The sequence below is a fragment of the Microplitis mediator genome, chromosome 5 (genome assembly GCF_029852145.1).
Source record: "Microplitis mediator isolate UGA2020A chromosome 5, iyMicMedi2.1, whole genome shotgun sequence".
Classification (NCBI taxonomy): Eukaryota; Metazoa; Arthropoda; class Insecta; order Hymenoptera; family Braconidae; genus Microplitis; species Microplitis mediator.
In genome coordinates this window covers 10,633,116-10,653,405 of record NC_079973.1, presented here as the reverse complement: position 1 = coordinate 10,653,405, position 20,290 = coordinate 10,633,116, and the positions used below count along the sequence as shown (strand labels likewise).

Genomic DNA, 20,290 nt, shown 5'->3' with positions numbered 1-20,290 from the left:
GAATCAAGTAGAGATTTTTCTTGACCCAAGTAAATTTTTTATTGACCAGAGAAAAATTTATTATTGATTTAAGAAATTTTTTTTATCTACCCAAGAAAATTTTGTTTTCAATTCATAATGAAAAAAATTTCTTGAGGTAAGTAAGAGATTTTTTGAGGTGAGTAACAATTTTATTGAGGCAAGTAGACGTGTTTCTTGACCCACACAAAAAAAAAATTCTCGACTGAAGGTAAATATTCTTGATTCAAGACAATTTTTTTGGAGACCTAAATTTTCTCAGACAAAGTAGAAATCTTCTCCAACCAAGACGAATTCTCTTGGCTCAAGAAAATCTTGACTTGGTTCCCGAAAACGTTTGTCTTCAAAAATATTTTCTTGACTCAAGATATCTGTTTTTTCTGTGCAAGAGAATTTTTTATTGACCAGAAAAAATTTATTATTGATCCGAGAAATTTTTTTTATCGACCCAAGAAAATTTTTATTTTCAATTTATAATAAAAAAAAATTTCTCGAGGCAAGTAACAATTTTCTTGAGCTAAGTAGACGTGTTTCTTGACCCAAGAAAATTTTTCATTGATCCAAGAAATTTTTCTTTATCGACCCAAGAAAATTTTTGTTTTCAATTCATAATGAAAAAATTTTTTGAGGCGAGTAACAATTTTCTTGAGGCAAGTAGACATGTATCTTGACCCAAGAAAATTTTTTATGGATCCAAGAAATTTTTTTTATCGAACCAAGGAAATTTTTATTTTCAATTTATAATGAAAAAAATTTCTTGAGGTAAGTAAAAATTTTCTTGAAGCGAGTAAACATTTTTTTTGCCAAAAAATCCTTTTTTTCTGTGTAATGTAATCGTGTACTGTAAAATTACTTTATTTTGAAATTTTTAATATAAATTTGAAAAAAAATTATTTCTATATGTTAAGGCAATTAACTAATTAGGTAGTTAATTACTATAAGTCTAAATGCTAAATTTTATTGATGAAAAAAGATATTTATAATTATGATGAATAATACTCATAATCAATTATAAGGTAAAAATTCAAACGTGTGTGAGAATTTTTAGCCGCACAGCTGATAAAAGTTACCGCAGACAGCGATTACTTTTTTTTCAAAATTTTTTTCTTAGTGATAAAATTTCGTAGACAGTAACAAGTAAAGAGATTACTCAAAATAACACAAAGTTATTAAAATACCGGAAGTATAAACAAAATAAAAAAAAATTACACGATAATATAAATTTTATTCGTACGTTGTAAGTCTCGATATCTTACAGCAAAAAAACTCGGTAATTTAGATAAATAAAACAATTGTCGGCGGTATTTCCTTTAAAACAACTTAATTCCACATCAGGATAAAGACAAATTATTTAAATAAACTACAAGTATAAAAAAAAAAATTCAACAATTTAAAAATTGACCGTAAAAAAAAATTCGGCGGTAAATATATAAATTTAAAAAATCAATCTTCTTATTGATGTATGAAAGTGAAGAAAAAAAAAATAAGTTTTCATGGTCGAATAGCGCCGCGCCACCATCCAGAGAATTCAGCTCAGGCCGAATCGGTAAAAAGATGAAAAAAGAACATCTGTGTTACCGACAGCCCATTGCACGGTCCTCAAACTACTGGATGGAGAAGTAAACGACCCAAGCTGCGATTTCGTTGTCGTAAACGTCAGCGTTACGGTTACAGGGCTATTCGTTGCTAGTTTATATTGTACGAGGTTACTCCCCGAGGTACGTTGCACCTAAAACGTCGTATGAAACACTCTGTTTGTGCTTCTGATGTAGTCAGACTACTAACCACGTGTTTCAACGCTTACAAATTTTATTATATATATTTTATTCAATAATCTTATTTTTTAACAACTAATAAATTTCGTTTTTAAATTTATTATTTATATTTAATAAATTCATTCTTTTAATAACTTGTTTTTATTTTATAAAATTTTATTTTTACTTGAACTGAAAAAAGTACACGAGTTGGAGAAAAATGATTTAAAAACCTCCGACTGTCCTGATTATTTAATAAGTAAAAACTCATGTATTTTTGAAAATAATTTTAGATGACGTAAAATATATTTAAGTTGGGGTAAGTATACAGAAAAAAAGAATTAGAGCAAGCAAATTTTTTTATGAATTAAAAAAAAAATTTTCTTGGTGCAAGAATTTTTTTTCACTCCAAAAAAATTTTTTTTCGCCTTAAGAAAATTCATATTTTTAATTTTTATAGCAGAAAATTTATTGAGTGAAGTAAAAATTTTTTGTGCCAAGAATCCTGTTTTTCACTTTAAATTTTTTAATGTGATTTTTTGACAGAAGAAAATCAAGGTTATTTATACTTTTCCAAAAAACATGGAACCATGTTTCGAATGAACTCAGAAATCTTCGATTAAGAAAATATTTTTGAATGAAATCTTGAAATTTTTACAATAAAAATATATGATAGCAAATTTTCAATGGCGTAATTTCTTGAAGAAAATCAAGTTTATTCATATTTTTCCAAAAAACATGGAACCATGTTTCGAATGAACTCAGATTTCTTTGATTAAAAAAATGATTTTGAATGAAATCTTAAAATTTTTGCACTAAAAATATAAGATTGAAAATTTTCAATGTATAATTTCTTGAACACAGAAAATAACAATTTCTTAGCACAAAAATTTTTTACTCGCCACAAGAAAATTTTTGCATCATAAATTCAAGTTGAAAATAGTCTTAAGGCAAGAACAAATTTGTTGAGAAAAGAAAAAATCTTCTTGAAGTAAGAAAAAATTTTCTTGAGGCAAGACATTTTTTTCTCGTCCTAACAAAATTTTTGTTTAATTTATAGTGCAAAATATTTCTTGTTCCAAGAAATTTTTCTTTTGAGTAAAACTATAAAATACAATACCTCTAAAATTCATTTTTTCTCTCAGTATAACGTGATCTGTTGAATATAATTCAATGAGATAATAATTTTGATATCTTAGCATACCACATTATTACGCGATATTACATAGCGCTCCGAGTTGCACAAAGTAACGAGATGCTATTATAAATTTTAAAAAGAAAAACAGTAAGGAGGTAAATAGTATCTGTAGAACGAGACATTCAAGATAACGTAAGACCTCAAACCAGTGTCTTTTGCACCCTCTAATTACCCTATAGACACGAGCGACCCTTCGATGAGAGAACATAAATACCCCCGGCCACATCTGGAAAGTCGCCGGTGAAAGTGATCTAACATTGCGGAGAAAGCAGAATGCTTTCTCCGTCGGGGGTGTGGGTACATTTAGAAGATCCCATTTGAAAATACTACAATGTGTTTAAAATAAATTTTATTCCACAAATTCAAAAGAGGAACACTTGCTATTTACACTTACTTTTGTTGCCTCATTTCGCACAAGATTCATTGAAAGCTTTACGAGCCACGATCTTAAATACATTTGAATAATAAATATTTTCTGACATTGAAAAGTAGTCAAACGAGTCATTAAAATCCGATTTATAAATTTATATACTGAGATCAGCTCTTATTCTGTCGTAAAAAATTTTCTTAAAGGTACATTTCATTTTTTTTTCATTCATTCCCTTTATCCGAATTTTTTTTCGATCATGCCAAATCATATAATTCTTTGACTCGAAAAAAAAAATTACAATTAAATGTAAATAAATATTACGGTGATAATTATTTACTTTGTGACGTCTACACACTAGTGTAATTTTAAAATGAATATTTATTATCAATAAATTACTGCGCTAAATCATTCGATGGCTAGAAATTTAGTTTAATGTACATTATTTAGTGTCTGACGAAAAAGATTGATAACTTGTTTAGTTCATTAATTATGTTTGTTTATACACTTAAAGCTTCGTATCGCACTTTTTTATTTTTTTAAAGTTAAGTGATTCGAAATAATAACGATAATTCTTTTTAAGTAAAAATCGAGAAATTTTTTTTCGATTTATTTTATTCTTGGACTTGTTAATTAGTTTATTTTTTTATGGTACACAGAAAAAAAATATTTCTCGATTCAAGAAAAATCTCGTACTATGAATTGAAGAAAAAAAATTTTTTAGGACTGGAAAAAATTTCTTGAGAAGAATTTTTTTTCTTGACTCAAAAAATTTTTTCTTGCTCCAATTTTCGTTTGAGCAAAAATAACTGGAAATCCGTTTAAATATATAAACACACCGGTAGTGATGAGAAATCAGCGTCTTTTTTATGTTCAGTCCGATCACGAGAAATTGGCTGGCAATCGCATGTTAATTGACGTCAAAAATTTTCCGATCAATATTTTATAAAAAATGTACGATTTATTTATTTAAAAAAATTCGAGAAAAACTTCTCTTCACTTTTATTCAGATGCAAAATGATGGCCAATTTTTTTTTTTAATTTTTTGGGCAAAATTAAGGTGGTAAAAATCTCCATTAAATTTAAAAAATGACCTTTGGTCAATTGATGTCAATTGTCAGACAATTTCTCTTCCTTACATCACTACTCACACGTAATAAATTACAATAGTTGTTTGCAATAATTTTGAAGCTTATGAATAATTGAAAATTTTACAATAATTTGCACACCCCTAATTAATATTTTAATCATCCGTATGACCAAATATATAATTTTACACCATCACATCTACAATCAATGAATGAAGGAATAAATTTCCATATCAAAGCTTAAGTTAAAAATTTAGTCTAAAAGTCTTAAGTTCGATGTAAAATTTTTATTATTTTTTCAATTTTTATTTGAAGAGAAACGTGTGCATAAAGTTTCCATTAATTGTCCAATCACAACGAGAACAGAACTATTCGTCCTTTTGAGTACACACGAGAAAAAAGTAACAACTCACTATTCGAAATTAGAACCGAATTGAATGATTCTAAAGCTTATGAATAATTTGATCCGATCTTTGATTCTCTATTCCTTGATTTCTAAACTACATGGGTGACCTAACGCACTATTTTTACCAGCTCTTACAACAAACCATCCCTACTTTAAATCAGATTTTGTGATCCATTTGTAAAATCTCGAAAACTCTAATATCTAATTTTGCATCACTTTCTTCTAGCCAATAAAATTACATCATAATTTGGTAGCATAATAACCCATGCGAATTTTAAGAATTTCATATATTTCTGTACATATTCCCACAGAAAAAAAAATTATTCAAATTTCGATCGGAAATTTAAAACAAAAATTTCTAAGACTAAAAAAAAATTCTTATCGCTCCAAAAAAATATTTCATCCTCATAAAAATTTTCGTTTGCAATTCATAGTTCAAAAAATTACTTGAGGCATGAAATCCTTTTTTCGGTGTATTTGCATCAATAACTGAGGATATTCTCACCGCTATATAGGCTCACATCCATATGCAATTTTATTCTGAGTAATTCTGATTGTTTATTTGATTTATTACGCTATAACCAGCCTCTTTCAGCCAGCACAATTGCATCCATCTTGATCTCTTTACGTTAAATAATTAAATAAGTACACCTAGTATCATTCAAACTTAGTAATTTAATCAACCTTAATGATTTATAACTTAAATTTACTTTCTTATATATTTTTAGTCGATTGTATATTCTTTAGCTATCGGTTATTGTATACTTTACTTAGCTTAGTTTAGTCATCTTTGTATATTTTTTTTTCATGTATAACTATGTAGTGACCCTGTTATTGGAAAATTTTTGCTGTTGGGTCTAAATAAAGGCAATAATAACAATAATAATAATAATGATAATAATAATGTAAAAGATTTTTGATGACTTAAACAATATATTTAGCCATTTATTGACAGTGTCTTACGTACTCGCGAGCCTCGTCTCCGAAGGGGTGATGTGCGTCAGGACTATCTTTAATTTCCAAGTTGTCATAGCACGAAATATGATAAATCTTTATAGTTAGTGCAGTCGGAGCCGGGAATCGGTTACCTGAACACTACGTCACAGCCTAATTTTCAAACTTTCCGTCTAGCCTGTTATGAGTTCATGTTGAGTGAAGAGAGTGTTGTTTAATGGTCTTTGGAGTGAATTTATGATGGAATGTTATAGCTAATGTCATTTAATAATTGTTAATTATATTTTGTTGAATATTATTCTATACACTGATAAAAAAATTTTTATTACATTGGAGGGCCGCAAGGAGTCTCGACTCCATGGCCTTAATAAATAAATAAACAATAATTATTTGGTGAGTGGAAATCTTAGCTGATTAATTAAAATCTCGCTTTTAAAAATCTCGAGCTATGACATTTTTTTAATTAAAATAAATTTTAGCCAATTAATTTTTGTTACAAGCTAATGAAATTTTCTAAGAAAAAAAAAGTTTCCTCAAAGGTATAATTCAATTAGAGACAAACTATAAAACGAACTTTTTATGAGAGGTGACCTTTTATATTGTAATATTGGCACGTGTTCTGAAGATAAAGCTGTTTTTATCTTTTCAATACTGGGTAAATCCAAAAGATGAGAAATCTATTTTAAGCACTTTTATAATCAAACCGATTTCCCCTTTTTTTTTAGCACGATAAAATTGATTATCATTGCTCAATTAACAGTAATGGTGCAACGTTAATAAAGACTTATATAAAATCTGAAGTATCAAAAAATTTGATGTTCGAAAAAATATATATCGGCTGTCTATTTGTAATGCAATTTAGCTGATAAGGTGATAATAGTGAATACCAAATACTGTATTACGCATTTGAATAATGCAACACTGATATTTCTGTGACACAAAAAGTACATTAACAATGCATACAAGTGTGCAAATGAGAAGGGTTTACTATCAATAAGATAACGTACAGAGTTAAATGATATTGAACGGTGTAAACAAGTGTGGCAATGATCACAAAAATTGTATGCATTGTAATGTATGAAATAATGGAATTTTTACACAGAAAAAAAAATTTCTTGGCGCCAAAAATTTTTACTTGTCCCTAAAAAATTTTGCTTGAGTCAAGAAACTTTTTGCATTATAAATTGGAAACAAAAATTTTCTTGAGGCAAGAAAAAATTTTCTTGATAAGAAAAAATTTTCTTGAGACAAGAAATCATTTTGTTGAAGTAAGAGAAAATTGCTAGAGACAAGAAAAAATTTTTTTAAAACAAGAAAAAATGTCTTGAGAAGAGAAAAATTTTTCTTGAGACAAGCAATCATTTTCTTGAAGGAAGAAAAAATTTTTTTGTACCAAGAAATTCTTTTTTTCCGTGTATGTAAAAGATCGAAAGCAGAAACGTCAAAGTCCCAACACCGATACTAGTCTCTGTATAAATACACGCGTACGTCAAGGCAGAGCAGGACAAAGAAGATAATATACAGGGACGATAGAAACAGCTGACTACCGGAATCCCAGTTCCGGAGGGGCAAGTGTCCTACACGGGGAAGAGACACTCGAGCCCCCAAACCTATTCTCATACCTCGTTCTATTATATATCGCGTACCCGACAATTTTACACGCACTTGACTCCATTCTGTCTCCCCGTAGATTCGCTCTTCAGATCCTCAAGAGCGGGTTCTCCATTCCCGTCCATTGCTACCCTCTCTTTGACAGGTATGCGATTAGAAAGTGAGATGTTTTATATCTCCGAAGGTGTGATCATATTCTATTCTCATTATTTATTGTAAATACGTTCAATAAACATCTACCGGAATAATTTAACTCGTCGAAATTTTTTCATTTTTTATTGCTATGGGTTTTGAAAGCGAAAAATTTCGATAAGTCGGCGCTTTGTTATTGATCATTGGTGTTCGTTCATTAATGATATTTCACAGCACTGAAAAAATGTTACATCCGAGTGGATTGGATCGGCGATAAAGTATTTTTAGCCTCACTGAGACGATAAATTCGTTAATACATATGATGAATGTGATGTACTTTGATCGTACCGCGTTTTACGAAAAGTGCATATGTTTTTTTTTTTTTTTTTCGTGGGGACAATGCGTGAGATTTAAAAACTAGATAAATTTGTTTTTAAAAAATATCCACAACCTAAATATAAAAATAACTTAAAGTTGACAGAAAAAATTTAATCTTTAATTTCTTAACGAAAAATAATTTAAAAAAATTAGAGATATGATCTCCTGCTTTTTTTTTTTTATATCTCATAGCACGTGGCTCCGTATTCCTCTAGCCCTAATTCTGTTCTGTTGCACGCGTTCGTAACAATATTTCATCCCGGCTGTTATGATAATCGGACACGCGAAATTATTAATGCAAACTCACCTGCTATGGCCATCCAGGGGTAGAAGGTATGGTTACCAGTGGGTTGTTGGTGTAGTTGAGTGGCGACCGGTTGGCTCGCGGTGGAGTTAAGACTGCAGGTGTTCCACGAGGAAGTCAGGGACCTCGAGGAGCCGTTGTTACCGGGACTCGAGGCGGGATCGCCGCCCACGAGACCGCCGTAGCTGCCGACTCGCGTGCCTTCAGGCGTACACGCGGATGGACGAACCACCGGATTGCTTTGGCCATTGGCGCCTGACGTCGCTGACTGCCAAACGTCTTTGACAGCGGCTGCAGCCATCACTGCTGCATACCCATTTTGGTGAGCCGCTGCAGCAGCAGCGACAGCCTGTTCCTGTTGCTTGCAATCCTTTATTGCTGCGCTCGAATACGAGGATGTCGTGTGTCCAGTCGCTTCAGGGGTTGACGAGTACAACTTGCAGGCAGTCGCGACACTCGCGTCATACGGGGAATCCTGGGGTGGCCTGGTATTAGTCCCGCTCCCAGGATGGATCCCAAGACCGCTGGATGTGTGGTGATGATGTTGGCTGGATGCGTACGGTGACATTCCCAGACCAAGTGGAAATCGGCTGTAGGCTGCGGCGGTCGCTGGATCATGATGTTGACCTGCTGCACTTGTCTGATGATGGTGGCTTCCGTAGAAGCCACTCGCGCTCTGCTCGAAGTATGAGTTCATTATCCCGGGTATCTTGAACACACTTGCACTCAAACACCGGTTAACACGAAAAAAAACTCAATCGTATATTATCGGGTATTTAACTCCAATCACACGATTTATTTTATTATTACTATCAACAATAATGATCACCAGTTAATAATGATAAAACAATAAAGTGTCAATGAGACAGATACCACTAAGTTAAAACAAGGTAAAACCGGCCGCGAGGTCGTAAAAGTCATCGGCGGCCGGTGAGCTAAACTTGCTCTGTCAATCGTCAATAGTTAAAAAGAGCGTAACACGTATTTGGGTAGCTCATGACAACGTGTGTTTATGGTTCTGTTCAACCGGATGATCTCTGCGGAGAAATCGTCGGCCCGTGTGGCCGATTATCGTTAAGCCGTTACGATGTAATAAACTGGGCAATAAGACGGGCTATAAACGCCGCTTCGGGTGTCCCGTGCGGCCAACGGCACGCGACCTTTCTTTAAAGACCTGATGCAAGGTATCGATGTGGTTTTTAAATCGCAAGCACCTTCTGTTTATTATTATCTTTATACAAATATATATGGAACAAATAAATAATAATACTATATATATCTAGCAATGATAAATTTCTAATAGGCAATTAAATGACTGCGTTAATGAAAGCTACTTGATAATGACCGAGCTTGACGGTTGGTCGTTCGATCTTCACTGCACTAGCACTTGAGAAAATGTGAATCGCCGATGACGTTGGATAAGTACGCAAGCTGTACTAAGGGAATCGTAACGAACCACGGTATGCCAGTGCGGTGGTCCACGGCACACTACTGCTTTTCTCGCGCCCCGTGTACCGCCACTCTGTACACTCAGTCCGTCTCTTCCTAACTCCGGCCTCTTGCGTTCTCTCTCTCGCTTTAATTCTCGGGGTTTCTCTCTTGCTCTTATAATGGCCATTACTTTCTCTCCTTTACGCTCTCGCTTCAATCCACAAACTCACTCCTCCTCTAGTCGATTCGTGTGTGCAGACAAAGCGCGCACCATTATCGCCATCTTTGTTCCTCACGTGTGGTACCCCTCTGAAGCGATAACCGAGCTCTCCTCACTCTGGTCTCGTTTCCACCATTTCCACCCTCTCTTTTCTACCCGTCTCGATTACACGTGACATTCATCTTTCTCTAACTCAATCACTTTTGCTGAGTTCTCTCTTGTTTACTCCCACTCTTAAGCCCAAACTTAATATGCGCACTCTCTCACTCTTTCTCTCCCACTTCGATAATTTGCTTGCTCACTCCCCCTTTCTGCTGCTGCTATCGTTTTTTCACTTTCTCTTCTCTCTTTTGTCTCACTTCCTCTGGTTCATTTTTGGCGCAGATCAGTGCCCCCTGTTGGCAATTTTACAAACTTTCCAATGTGCCGCCGGATTAAATTCAGAACCGCATTCTGTATCAGAGTAGTTGTCGCTAGCAGCAGCTGAAGATAAAGCGGCAAAAGAGCAGCCTATGGGCTTAGCAGTTTCATTCTTAGTTTTCTATGCCGTTGCGGTGGTAAAATAACAGATTAATTATTTATCACAATAGAACAATGATCGAAATATACGTGGCAAAAAAAAATTATTTAAACAATAGCCAAGATTATGAAAAATAAAAACTTCTGAGTGTACATTTGAATCCGTACAATAGTTACAGAATTTAAGAAGGAAGAAGGGGTTGGGGGGAAAGTTGCGCTTAAGGACCAATCAGAATTGAATTCGTCACGAGCATCAGACGAAACTACTACGCGTAGAGAAAGTAGTCCCGTTTGAAAACAACGCCCATATCATGACAAGCACCGCCCCCCTTTTCCCCCACCACACTCTATCAAAGCACGTAACTTCGCGCGATGCGCTCGACACGCGTGCCGGCGCCAAGCTATGGGTATTCAGGGCGCCACCTTTGAAATCTACCATGAACTAACCCGGCATACCCATTTGGACGTTCAAACTGCCAGCATCGTCGTAACCCAACGTGGTTTAAACGATTATTGGTCCATCCAACGCGTCCTTTACGTCGTTTAAGTGCCGCCGCTTCACTACACATTTACAGGATCACACTTTCAAGATACCGCTTTACTGAGCATTTGTGTGTTCGATATATGCTGTTTTGTGGGACATCGAATGTTTGTTTTCTTTGTTACTATAGTAATTAGGGGGGAGGAGGGGAGGGTACCCCTCACATTCAGTAAAAAATAGTTTGTTTTTTTATACGATATACATTTGTAAATATAATTAAGCATTATTTTGATTTTTTTTTCTACTTTGAAAAATTCTGTTTTTGCAAAAACATGGAATGAAATCATGTTTGAATAGAATGAAATCATTTTTAAACAATCTACTTTTGTGAATATAATTGAGCATTATTTTGAATTTTTTTTATACTACTGTGAAAAATTCTGTTTTTGCAAAAACATGGAATGAAATTATTTTTAAACGATCCACTTTTGTGAATATAGCTGAGCATTGCAATGAATTTTTTTTTTTTAATACTTTAAAAAATTCTGTTTTTGCAAAAACATGGAATAAAAAATTTTTTTTTTTTTTTTTCTTATCAATTTGCAATAGAAGAACTCGCAGTGTCAAATTACTTTAGGTGTATTTCAATAATCAACTGGACAATACTTATAATTTTTATAATATTGAAATTTAATTAACTTTTAATAATTTTTTAATTTATTACTCGAAACAAAATATAACTGCTTTTTTAAAAACATTTTTTTTTAAATTAAAATTGACTTAAGTCTTTTACTTTAAAGTTAACAATAAATAGTGATCAACAAAAAATTCCCAATTTAAAGTCAGTAGTTAAACTTTTTCAAAAATCGAGTATGAGTAGAAAATTTTGATGATTTTCGTTTTATACTAAAAAAAGGTAAAATTTTTTTTTCGTCCGTTACACCCAATAATGATGTGAGATGCAATTTTTCTTAATCCACTGATAAAAATCGTGATTTTTAATGAAATGCGTCGCGTATTTGACCTATACGCACTTGAGCCACCTGAATGTCAATCGATTCAAAAGCATGGAATTTGCAAAAACATGGAGGTGTAAATCAAAGACTTCATGATCGATTCAAAAGCATGGAAATTGCAAAAACATGGAGGTGTGAGTCAAGGACTTCATGATTTTAGGCTTACAACAAAAATATTTTTGTCTACAACGATCTACTCTCTAAAAACGAATTCTTAAAAATTACGTGACAATCACTATTTAGAAGTAGGTAGTCACTATTTTCACTATTTAAAAATTAAGACAGTAAATGAACAATGAAAATGTGAGATTTGACTAAAAAATAAGAGATGGAGTCAAGATCGTCTATGTATGTGATAAAAACAACTATGAATTTGCAAAAATGGTGTTTTGAGTTCATGGAAACCAATGATATCTTTACGGGGTCCCCCATTTTACCCGGAAAAAATGAAAATTTATTTTGAACGGTAGCTGAAAATTTTTTCTATTTTCTTTGAATATTAATATGATTCAATTCTCCTCTTAATTGGATAGAATTTTTTCGATGTTTATTAAAACTTTGTACAACGTCTCATCAGTTTCCTGACTTCCTCGGGTACTATAATTAAAATATACACAGTCAGTTCATTATTCTTATTACGAATTGAATAAATTATAAAATTAATTTGAATTAATATAACAGTAATCAGTAATAATTTAATTTTCAGATTAAATTCAACCAATTCAAAAACACGTGGTCTATAATTACCTCATTTATAAAAACATCAAATTGTTAAATCCATGAATTATAAAACAAGCAATTAATACGACTGTTGCTAATAATATTTAATTTACTCATTATATTGTAAAATTATACTTGGAAATATGAACCAATATCATTAATAAATTATTAAAATTATTAAAATTCAGTTACTAGGGCCAAAAACAAAGATATTACAACATAAACTTATTCTTATAAGAAAAAAAAAAAAATTTACGTATTCGAGGCCCCAAAAAATTAGTACATCCGGAAGTACCTCAGTTCCCTCTCGACCAAATTGATTTTTTTTTTTTTCACATTTTTGGTCGTAAATACGGAAAGCTAAAAATTTTATCGATTAGAATAAAAAAAAAATTCATATCCATCGAAAAAAGAGACGAACAAACAAATAAATAAACGTAATGCTATTTATCGCAGTATCTAACTGTTTATTAGGATGTAAATGTCGTAGGATTATCGCCCCTACAGTTTACACCTCGTAAATTATTCTGTAACGAGCCGAGTAATGTCCGTCATAAGCTGCTCTAGCCCAGCTATAGCCATTCAAAAACTTTCTGACCGATTATTTCAAATATTTGATTTTTTCACACATCGGAACCTGTTAGTTGACTTCTTTAGCTAACTTTTTATTTAACCTCCATTTTTTTTTTGTTGAGCAAAAAATATATTCAGTCAGACTGAACGGAATAGTAAGTCGCTATGCGGACTGTGCTCGTGATGATAAAAGTGCTGAAAAACAATAGCCGAAATTTTTATGTATGAGTTGAAAATATAAATAAATTTGATAGTCAATGTAAATGAAGAACTATCTCATAAAAAAGTCAACCATAATTTCTCAACCACTTGTGGGGCTCCGACAGGTGGCAGGCAGTTTGCTCGATAATCATGACGGTAGTAAACTTGGGTTTTACGACCACTCGAACAGAATCGTAAAAGTCAGGGCCTCTAAGCTCTGTTCGCGTGGTGCTGTGAGGCGCGTGTCGGAAATGAGACGAGGGCGTGAGATGGAGAAGAGACTCTTCTCATTTGAGACGAGTTAAAAATGGGTAGCTAAAATGGGTCTAATGCCCCATTCAAAGCGCCATTGGAGATACCCCAACGACCAGCCGGGGATTCATTTAATGACAACACTATACTGTTATCCGACAATGACGTTAGAGCAACTTAATTTGTAGTTTTATTTCAATTTCCCCGATAAAATCACTATACTTTGTGAGTATGTTGTAAAATTAATTTTTATTAGGGAACTTAATTATCAAAGTAATTCTTTATTTATATAATAGTATGACTTAAGTTATTTACTTGAAGTCTTTTTATAAATAGAGAGTTGATTGCTTTGATAAAATAAAAATAAGTATTTAACGATACGGAAAAAATTTCAGATTTGAAATTTCTAGTTACTCCCTTAAATTTGAAATAGTGAAATAGTGACCATTCACTGTTCAATAGTGATAAGTATCGCGCTAATTTAAATAGTTGTATACTTTTCACTGGCAATAAGTGAAAATGACTATTCACTGCCAAATAGTCATTGTCACATGATTTTAACTAATTCGTTTTTAGAGAGTAGGATTATTTGCCTCAATAAAAGCAAACCTAATCATGTCCATCTAAGGTTTCTCTCAGAATATCCTTTTGCAGGGTAACCCGAAATGGAAGTTCAAGTATGATTTTTCTTGGGCTTTTTAATATAAAATTTTCCAACTTTATTCAGCATCTCGAGTTGAATTTAACTACTCCAAAAGCTTATAACGCGGTAACTTTAGACAGCAGCTGGATTCACATAGTTTAAATTTATAATGAGTTTTATGAAAGCAAACTTAAAACAAAAAAAACAAAGAAATTTTAGAATATGACGAAAAAAATAGTTCGCAGACGTATCAGTAAAAATCTATTTGTATTGTAAAAAATCCTTGACTCATATGTAATCATGAATGATCGAATACTAAAAAATTTTATTGTGAGATAATAGAGTATAGTATATTTTGACAGTCTAGATTTTACTAAAATTTATCTAAGATTATAGAGTATGTATACTCTATTTTTTGAAGAAAAAATGCTTTTGTTTTCTAACCTATATTCAATTTGCGTAAATAATGAGCAGCTTATTGATATGACTAATTTGATCGTATTGAAGACAAAAAATCGGAAAAACGGTTGATTCTATTGGCTACTCTACTATTCTACGAAAAAAAAAACTAATGAACACTATTGAGAATTCATTAGTGTTGATAAGTGGTTTATTAGTGACCATTAGTACTCTGACTAATGAATCTTTCAATCCTATTGTTGAAATAAGCAACGAAAAATGACTGGTAACGCACAGGCCTGTAGAGAGGGTAAGGGTAATATTTTGTTACCTGCGACCTTTTCCGATGACCCAATGACCGTCACTCAAATCAGTCTGAAGGAAGATCTCGACCATTCAATACGTCACATTAAATTCATTCATACTTTGCTATTTACAAATATTCTAGATTCAGTTATACACTTAAACATTTCTCTTGTAATAGTTTATTATCTTTTAATAAAGTAACACAGTGATTAATAAAACCTTATAATTCCTTTTGCATAGCTCACGCATTTCCTGACATTCCAACAACTAATAGATGTGATTAGTGTTAGATAGTGTTGCATCGATGTTCATTAGTACTTCGACTAATGAATCTTGAATAGCTATTGGAACTGGTTGATTATGAATAATGTTCTATTAGTGTTCATTAGTTCTCTGGCTAATGAATATCGTAACATTGTTAGAAGAGATTAGTGTTGAATACTTGAAAACAACTCGGCCGATCGATTTCAAAATTTGATCGACTTTAAGTTCGATGAGTCCTGTCGACTGCCGCAGAGAACTTTCACACTACACTCACACACACAGATACGGACGGACGGACGTCCATCTGAAAGTAGAGTAACTTCCTAGGACCTCAAAACGTCGACTTCTGATGAAAACTCGATTTTCGAAAATCGTTCCGAAACCAATAGCTTCCATTTTTTTGAAAATTTTCACTTTTTTGAGCCGGAAGTTATAAAAGTACATTGTTTATGAATTTAGTGATGAACACGACAACTGTTTTCATCGAGTACATTAACCAAAATTGAAATAACGAATAGGTAACACCGAAGAAGTTTATTGAGTAGTTGGTAACGATAGTAACGAAGAAAAAAAGTGAATAAAAAAGTAAGGAGAATAAAAAAAAATATAAAGAGGAAGACTGAGAGGACATTGCACTCGCGAGCCGAGTAAATCTTAGCTCTTGGTAAACGAGCATTCATTCTTCATCGCCTTGGTCAGCTACGTCGACTTTAGCGTTTATTGTATCCTCTGGTGAACTTCATTTTAGTTTTACCCGAGCTACACAAAAACTCCATCAATAATTGTCTTATGATCGTAAAAGCATTTTTGAAGCTTGAATAAAAACCCCCCAGTCATAATTTTCTTTTTCGTTTTACTACAAAGTTTTGTAAAAAGTAAAGCTTTCAAGATAATTTATTAATTTTATTATACTTTTTCTTTTTACATAACTTATAATGTACCTTCGTTCCGAAAAAGTTCCCATTTCTAAAAACCAACAGCTCCATAAGAATCAAAAAACATTCATAAAAAGTTCGAAATTAGAGGTTTTTAAACTTTTTCGAAACGAGGGTAAAATCTAGTAAAGATGCGTTTTGGGAAATGTTTTGAAAAGATCTTTTTTATTCAAAATTCGCTCATATGAAGTCCTGGATAGAAATTGTTTTTTGTTTACTATCAAAAATACAAAAGTTCAAAAAAAGTTCGCTTCGAAGTTCTATATCGGTTTTAAGTTTAGAAGATCCAGATATCGTACTTTTTTGGAACGAATTTGTTTTAAACGGGTACTAATTCTCGAGAATGATAAATATTCTGTGAATTATTATATCTTAAGGTGTAATTTCAAAACCTTGTTGCTTGAATAAAACAATACTATATAAAATAGTAAATACGTGAGATATTAATTGTTACCACAAAATGTTAAGGTTGGGAACCTGTTTGTTTTTAAGGATTGAAAACAGTCTTATATGAAATTATAATTGCTACGTCTTAGAAATAATGTTATTTTTACAATTTGACGTAGAGGGACTTTGCTGATATTTGAAACTAAAAAATCCTTTTTTTCAGTGTAAGTAGCTATTATCCAGTCATAAAGTATTGACTCAATTTAAAACATCAATAACTTGTGTTAAAAAAAATTGCATTGTAATACTATGAACATAAGTCGGTAAAGTGAAGCCTTTTCTACTCATATTCAAAATTCCATAAGCCAAAAAAATTTTTTCTTGAGATATAAACAATTGAAGGTTGAAAATGTGGTTTTTGGGGGTTTTAAGTTCGAACACCCTTCGATTGTTCATAATTTTGTAAATAAGTGTTCTGTTGCTACATTGATTTTTTTTTATAGTAGACCCTTTCCAAATAAAATTGACGAACAAAAAAATTTTTTTTTCATAAATTATTGCTGTAATTTATTATTTATCGTCACAGATTATCTCAGGATCTAGTTAAGACACTAAGTCGATTCAAATTTGTATTTATACAGAAAGCGATATTGAATATTTTACGAGAGTAATAAAGTCATATGGGGCAAGTGTGCGCAAACCCATTTATTTTTAACTGACTTTAATTGATGCCGATCGTGATTCTTCTGAATTATAAAATTTTTTAGTTTTCACGCACGTGTATGACGTCATAAGCTAGCGAACCTTTTGAAATTGATTATGAAAATTTTTAAAGATTATTTTTAATATAATAAGTAAAATTCCATTTCATTGATTATATTAAAGTAATCAATAAATCGACTTGGTCATTATTGTCATAATAAATAATTTAGATTGATATTCATATTTAAAATCCTTCAGTGTTGTCATTTATAATTTTTTTTTTTATTTATACGAACGTATAATAATTAACTTGAAAAATGACTATCAGTACCTAATAAATAACATATTAAGTCACTTAAGTAAATTACATAAAATTAAAGCTATGTTTTATAGATATCGATTGGCAGTGACGAGTACGGTGAAGGTAAACGAGTGATAAAGGTATCTTAAGGAAGATATTCCTTTTGCCATCTAGCGGAATGGTGGCGCATCTTCTTGCATCCTGCAGGCGATTATTCCTCACTACGGTACGCCAACACAACATTTCGCAGTCGATATGTTTTTCGTTTATATACATCATTAGCAAATGTAAATTTTTAAGACATTTACCCATCGCGAATTTCTTTTATTACCACAAAACTTTTTATGATAAACCTGAATATTCATGATGATACTGAGCGTCGGAAAAATTTGTGGATCGGTGTCATTATCAACTTTTAGTAACGATTGTTTGAGTAATCAATAAGAGCTAATAATTCATTTATTGATAATATTGTAAGATCATAAGGCAAATATATATATAAGAATATAAGTGTACATAAATTGAATCGATTTATTCCGAGAGAGTTTTGGTTGCTCGGAGCTATACGCTTGCGTAATTGGATAGCAATTTATTTAAACGTACATTGAAAACTCGTTGATGTTTCACCGTGATACTTGTCCATGTTGCCTACCTTATCGGTCAGCTTGTTCTACTGCATTTTTAACGTAACAAGGGTCTTTAATAACCAGCCAATGTATACAATTTATTTTTTATGATTGTGAATATCACGTCAGTAATAATAAACCGAAATTCGTCATGGGTATATTTTTTAATTAATTTTTAATACCTATTGGTTTAAAAAAAAATTGATCATAAGCTTCTTTGTAATACAAAGTATGTTATTTTACTGTGAAATTATGCAAACGTTTAAATAAGCTGCAGTTTTTTTAATTTTAAATAGGGGAGGAGGGGGCAAAATAAGCCCCTTAGAATTTTCAAATTTCAAAAAATATGGGGACAAAGTGGGCGCCTCAAAATTTTCTATACGCCAATAAATTCGGACGAATAATAAGCTTATCGAAATTTCTTATATAATGAGGGGTAAAATAGACCACCAAAACTGTTAATTAAATATAATTTATTAAGAAAGTTAAAGATAATAAAATTACGTTTTAAAGTTATATCGCAGCAGACTATTAAAATACAATAGTCTTATAGTTATTTACAAATATCACACGTGTAAAGAATAAAAAATATCAAATCCGAAATTTTTTGGACGGTCCACTTTGCCCCTAATTTTCGATTTTCTAATTTTAATCGACGCAGCATAATGGAGTGAAAATAAGTATCAAGGGTATAAAAAGAAGTAAATGCGTAAAAAAAATTAATTATATTATAATTATTTTTCTTACACAGTAAAAAATAATGTGTATTTGTGTCGAAAACGGTTTGTGTTAAAAATCGTAGTGTGTTAAACTAACACAAAGTTTGTGTCACTTTTTTTTTAACATAAAAAATGTGTTATACACTCTTTATTAACACATTTTGTGTGTTACTCTGGAATACTTTGCGCCCTCTTGTGGCGATATTTCAACATTATCTTTGTGTTAAAAAGGGGTTACACAAAGTTTGTGTCGAAATTTCAACACAAATTTTGTGTCAACCGTTTTTAACACACAAACTGTGTTGATTTTACACAATATTTTTTACTGTGTATGGGGCCCACACCACCCCCCTACTTAAATTTTAATATGATTTTAAATTAGTATACTTGGGTTCAAAAATTTGATTGCATTTGCGAAGATTGGTCTGTTTTGAACTAGTGCACCTGTCTTTAAAATTTTGATTTATTTTTTAAGACTGAATTAGTGAAAATTGGTAAATATTTACTAATTAAGTGTAATAGTTGTACCACTGATTCTAAAAAGGTACGGCTATAACAATAAATTAGTAAATATTTGATATTTCTCAGTGAATTTCGCTGATTCACTTTTAGAGTGAAGTAGTAAAATTGAATAATCATCCGGAAAACTTATGTCAATTAGTAGACTGATAGAAGGATTTCTTAGCATTTAAAAAAATATCTTGGTATTTAATACATCATTTCTTTATATTTAACAAATATTTCTTAAATGGTAAGAAATATTTGTTAAATACAAATCCTTCTGTCAGTGGACGGTACTATTGTATAGAGCTTAGGCAACAAACCCAAAAAATTAGTCACGGCTATAATGAAGTGTTAACAGCAAGTATTTGCATAGGTATTTACAAAAATCATCCGGAAAATTTGCATCGAATAGTACCACCAGCACCATTTGTGTATGTGGATACCCTAGTGGTCATGGGTGTCATTGAAGTGAATGAAAATAGTCATTAACAAAAACGACTTTCTGGCATCTCATTATCTATGAGGTGTAAAGGTAAATGAGTGTTAACTGACTGAACCAGAAAAATAATAATTACGGTTCTTTCTACCTGATATACTTAAGAAGGGTTGTCACTTAAAGACGTTCGGTTTATTATGACTTATGGTCATCATTCATACTAAAGAAGTAGTCATATATTCATTTAATAGATTTATTGGTCCTGAAACTGGTGTCCCTTAAGGCCGTAAGCAGGAAAAGTATACAAATAGTGCAATTTATATGAAGTATTGTGTCCATAAAAATGTTAAAATATTATTATAAAATTAAAAAAAAATACAGTTCTTCATTATTTATCATGAACAAAAGTACATGATCTTTTTCAAGAAATAATGAATAATAAGTA

General features: G+C 31.7%; 1 protein-coding gene across 6 annotated transcripts in view; it reads right to left on the bottom strand.

Moving 5' to 3' along the window:
- LOC130668593 (homeotic protein ultrabithorax) overlaps positions 1–20,290 on the bottom strand; it is a 639,564-nt gene that overhangs the window by 164,600 nt on the left and 454,674 nt on the right. Inside the window, exon 1 of one of the 6 annotated variants that reach the window (XM_057470954.1) lies at positions 8,214–9,758. The exons of 4 other annotated variants lie outside the window; for them this stretch is intronic. In XM_057470954.1, coding sequence (XP_057326937.1) covers positions 8,214–8,907 — 694 coding nt within the window. In that variant the 5' untranslated portion in view covers positions 8,908–9,758. Of the gene's footprint in view, positions 1–8,213; positions 9,759–20,290 lie in introns of those variants that run through there. One more of the 6 variants, XM_057470955.1, reaches the window with a different exon arrangement.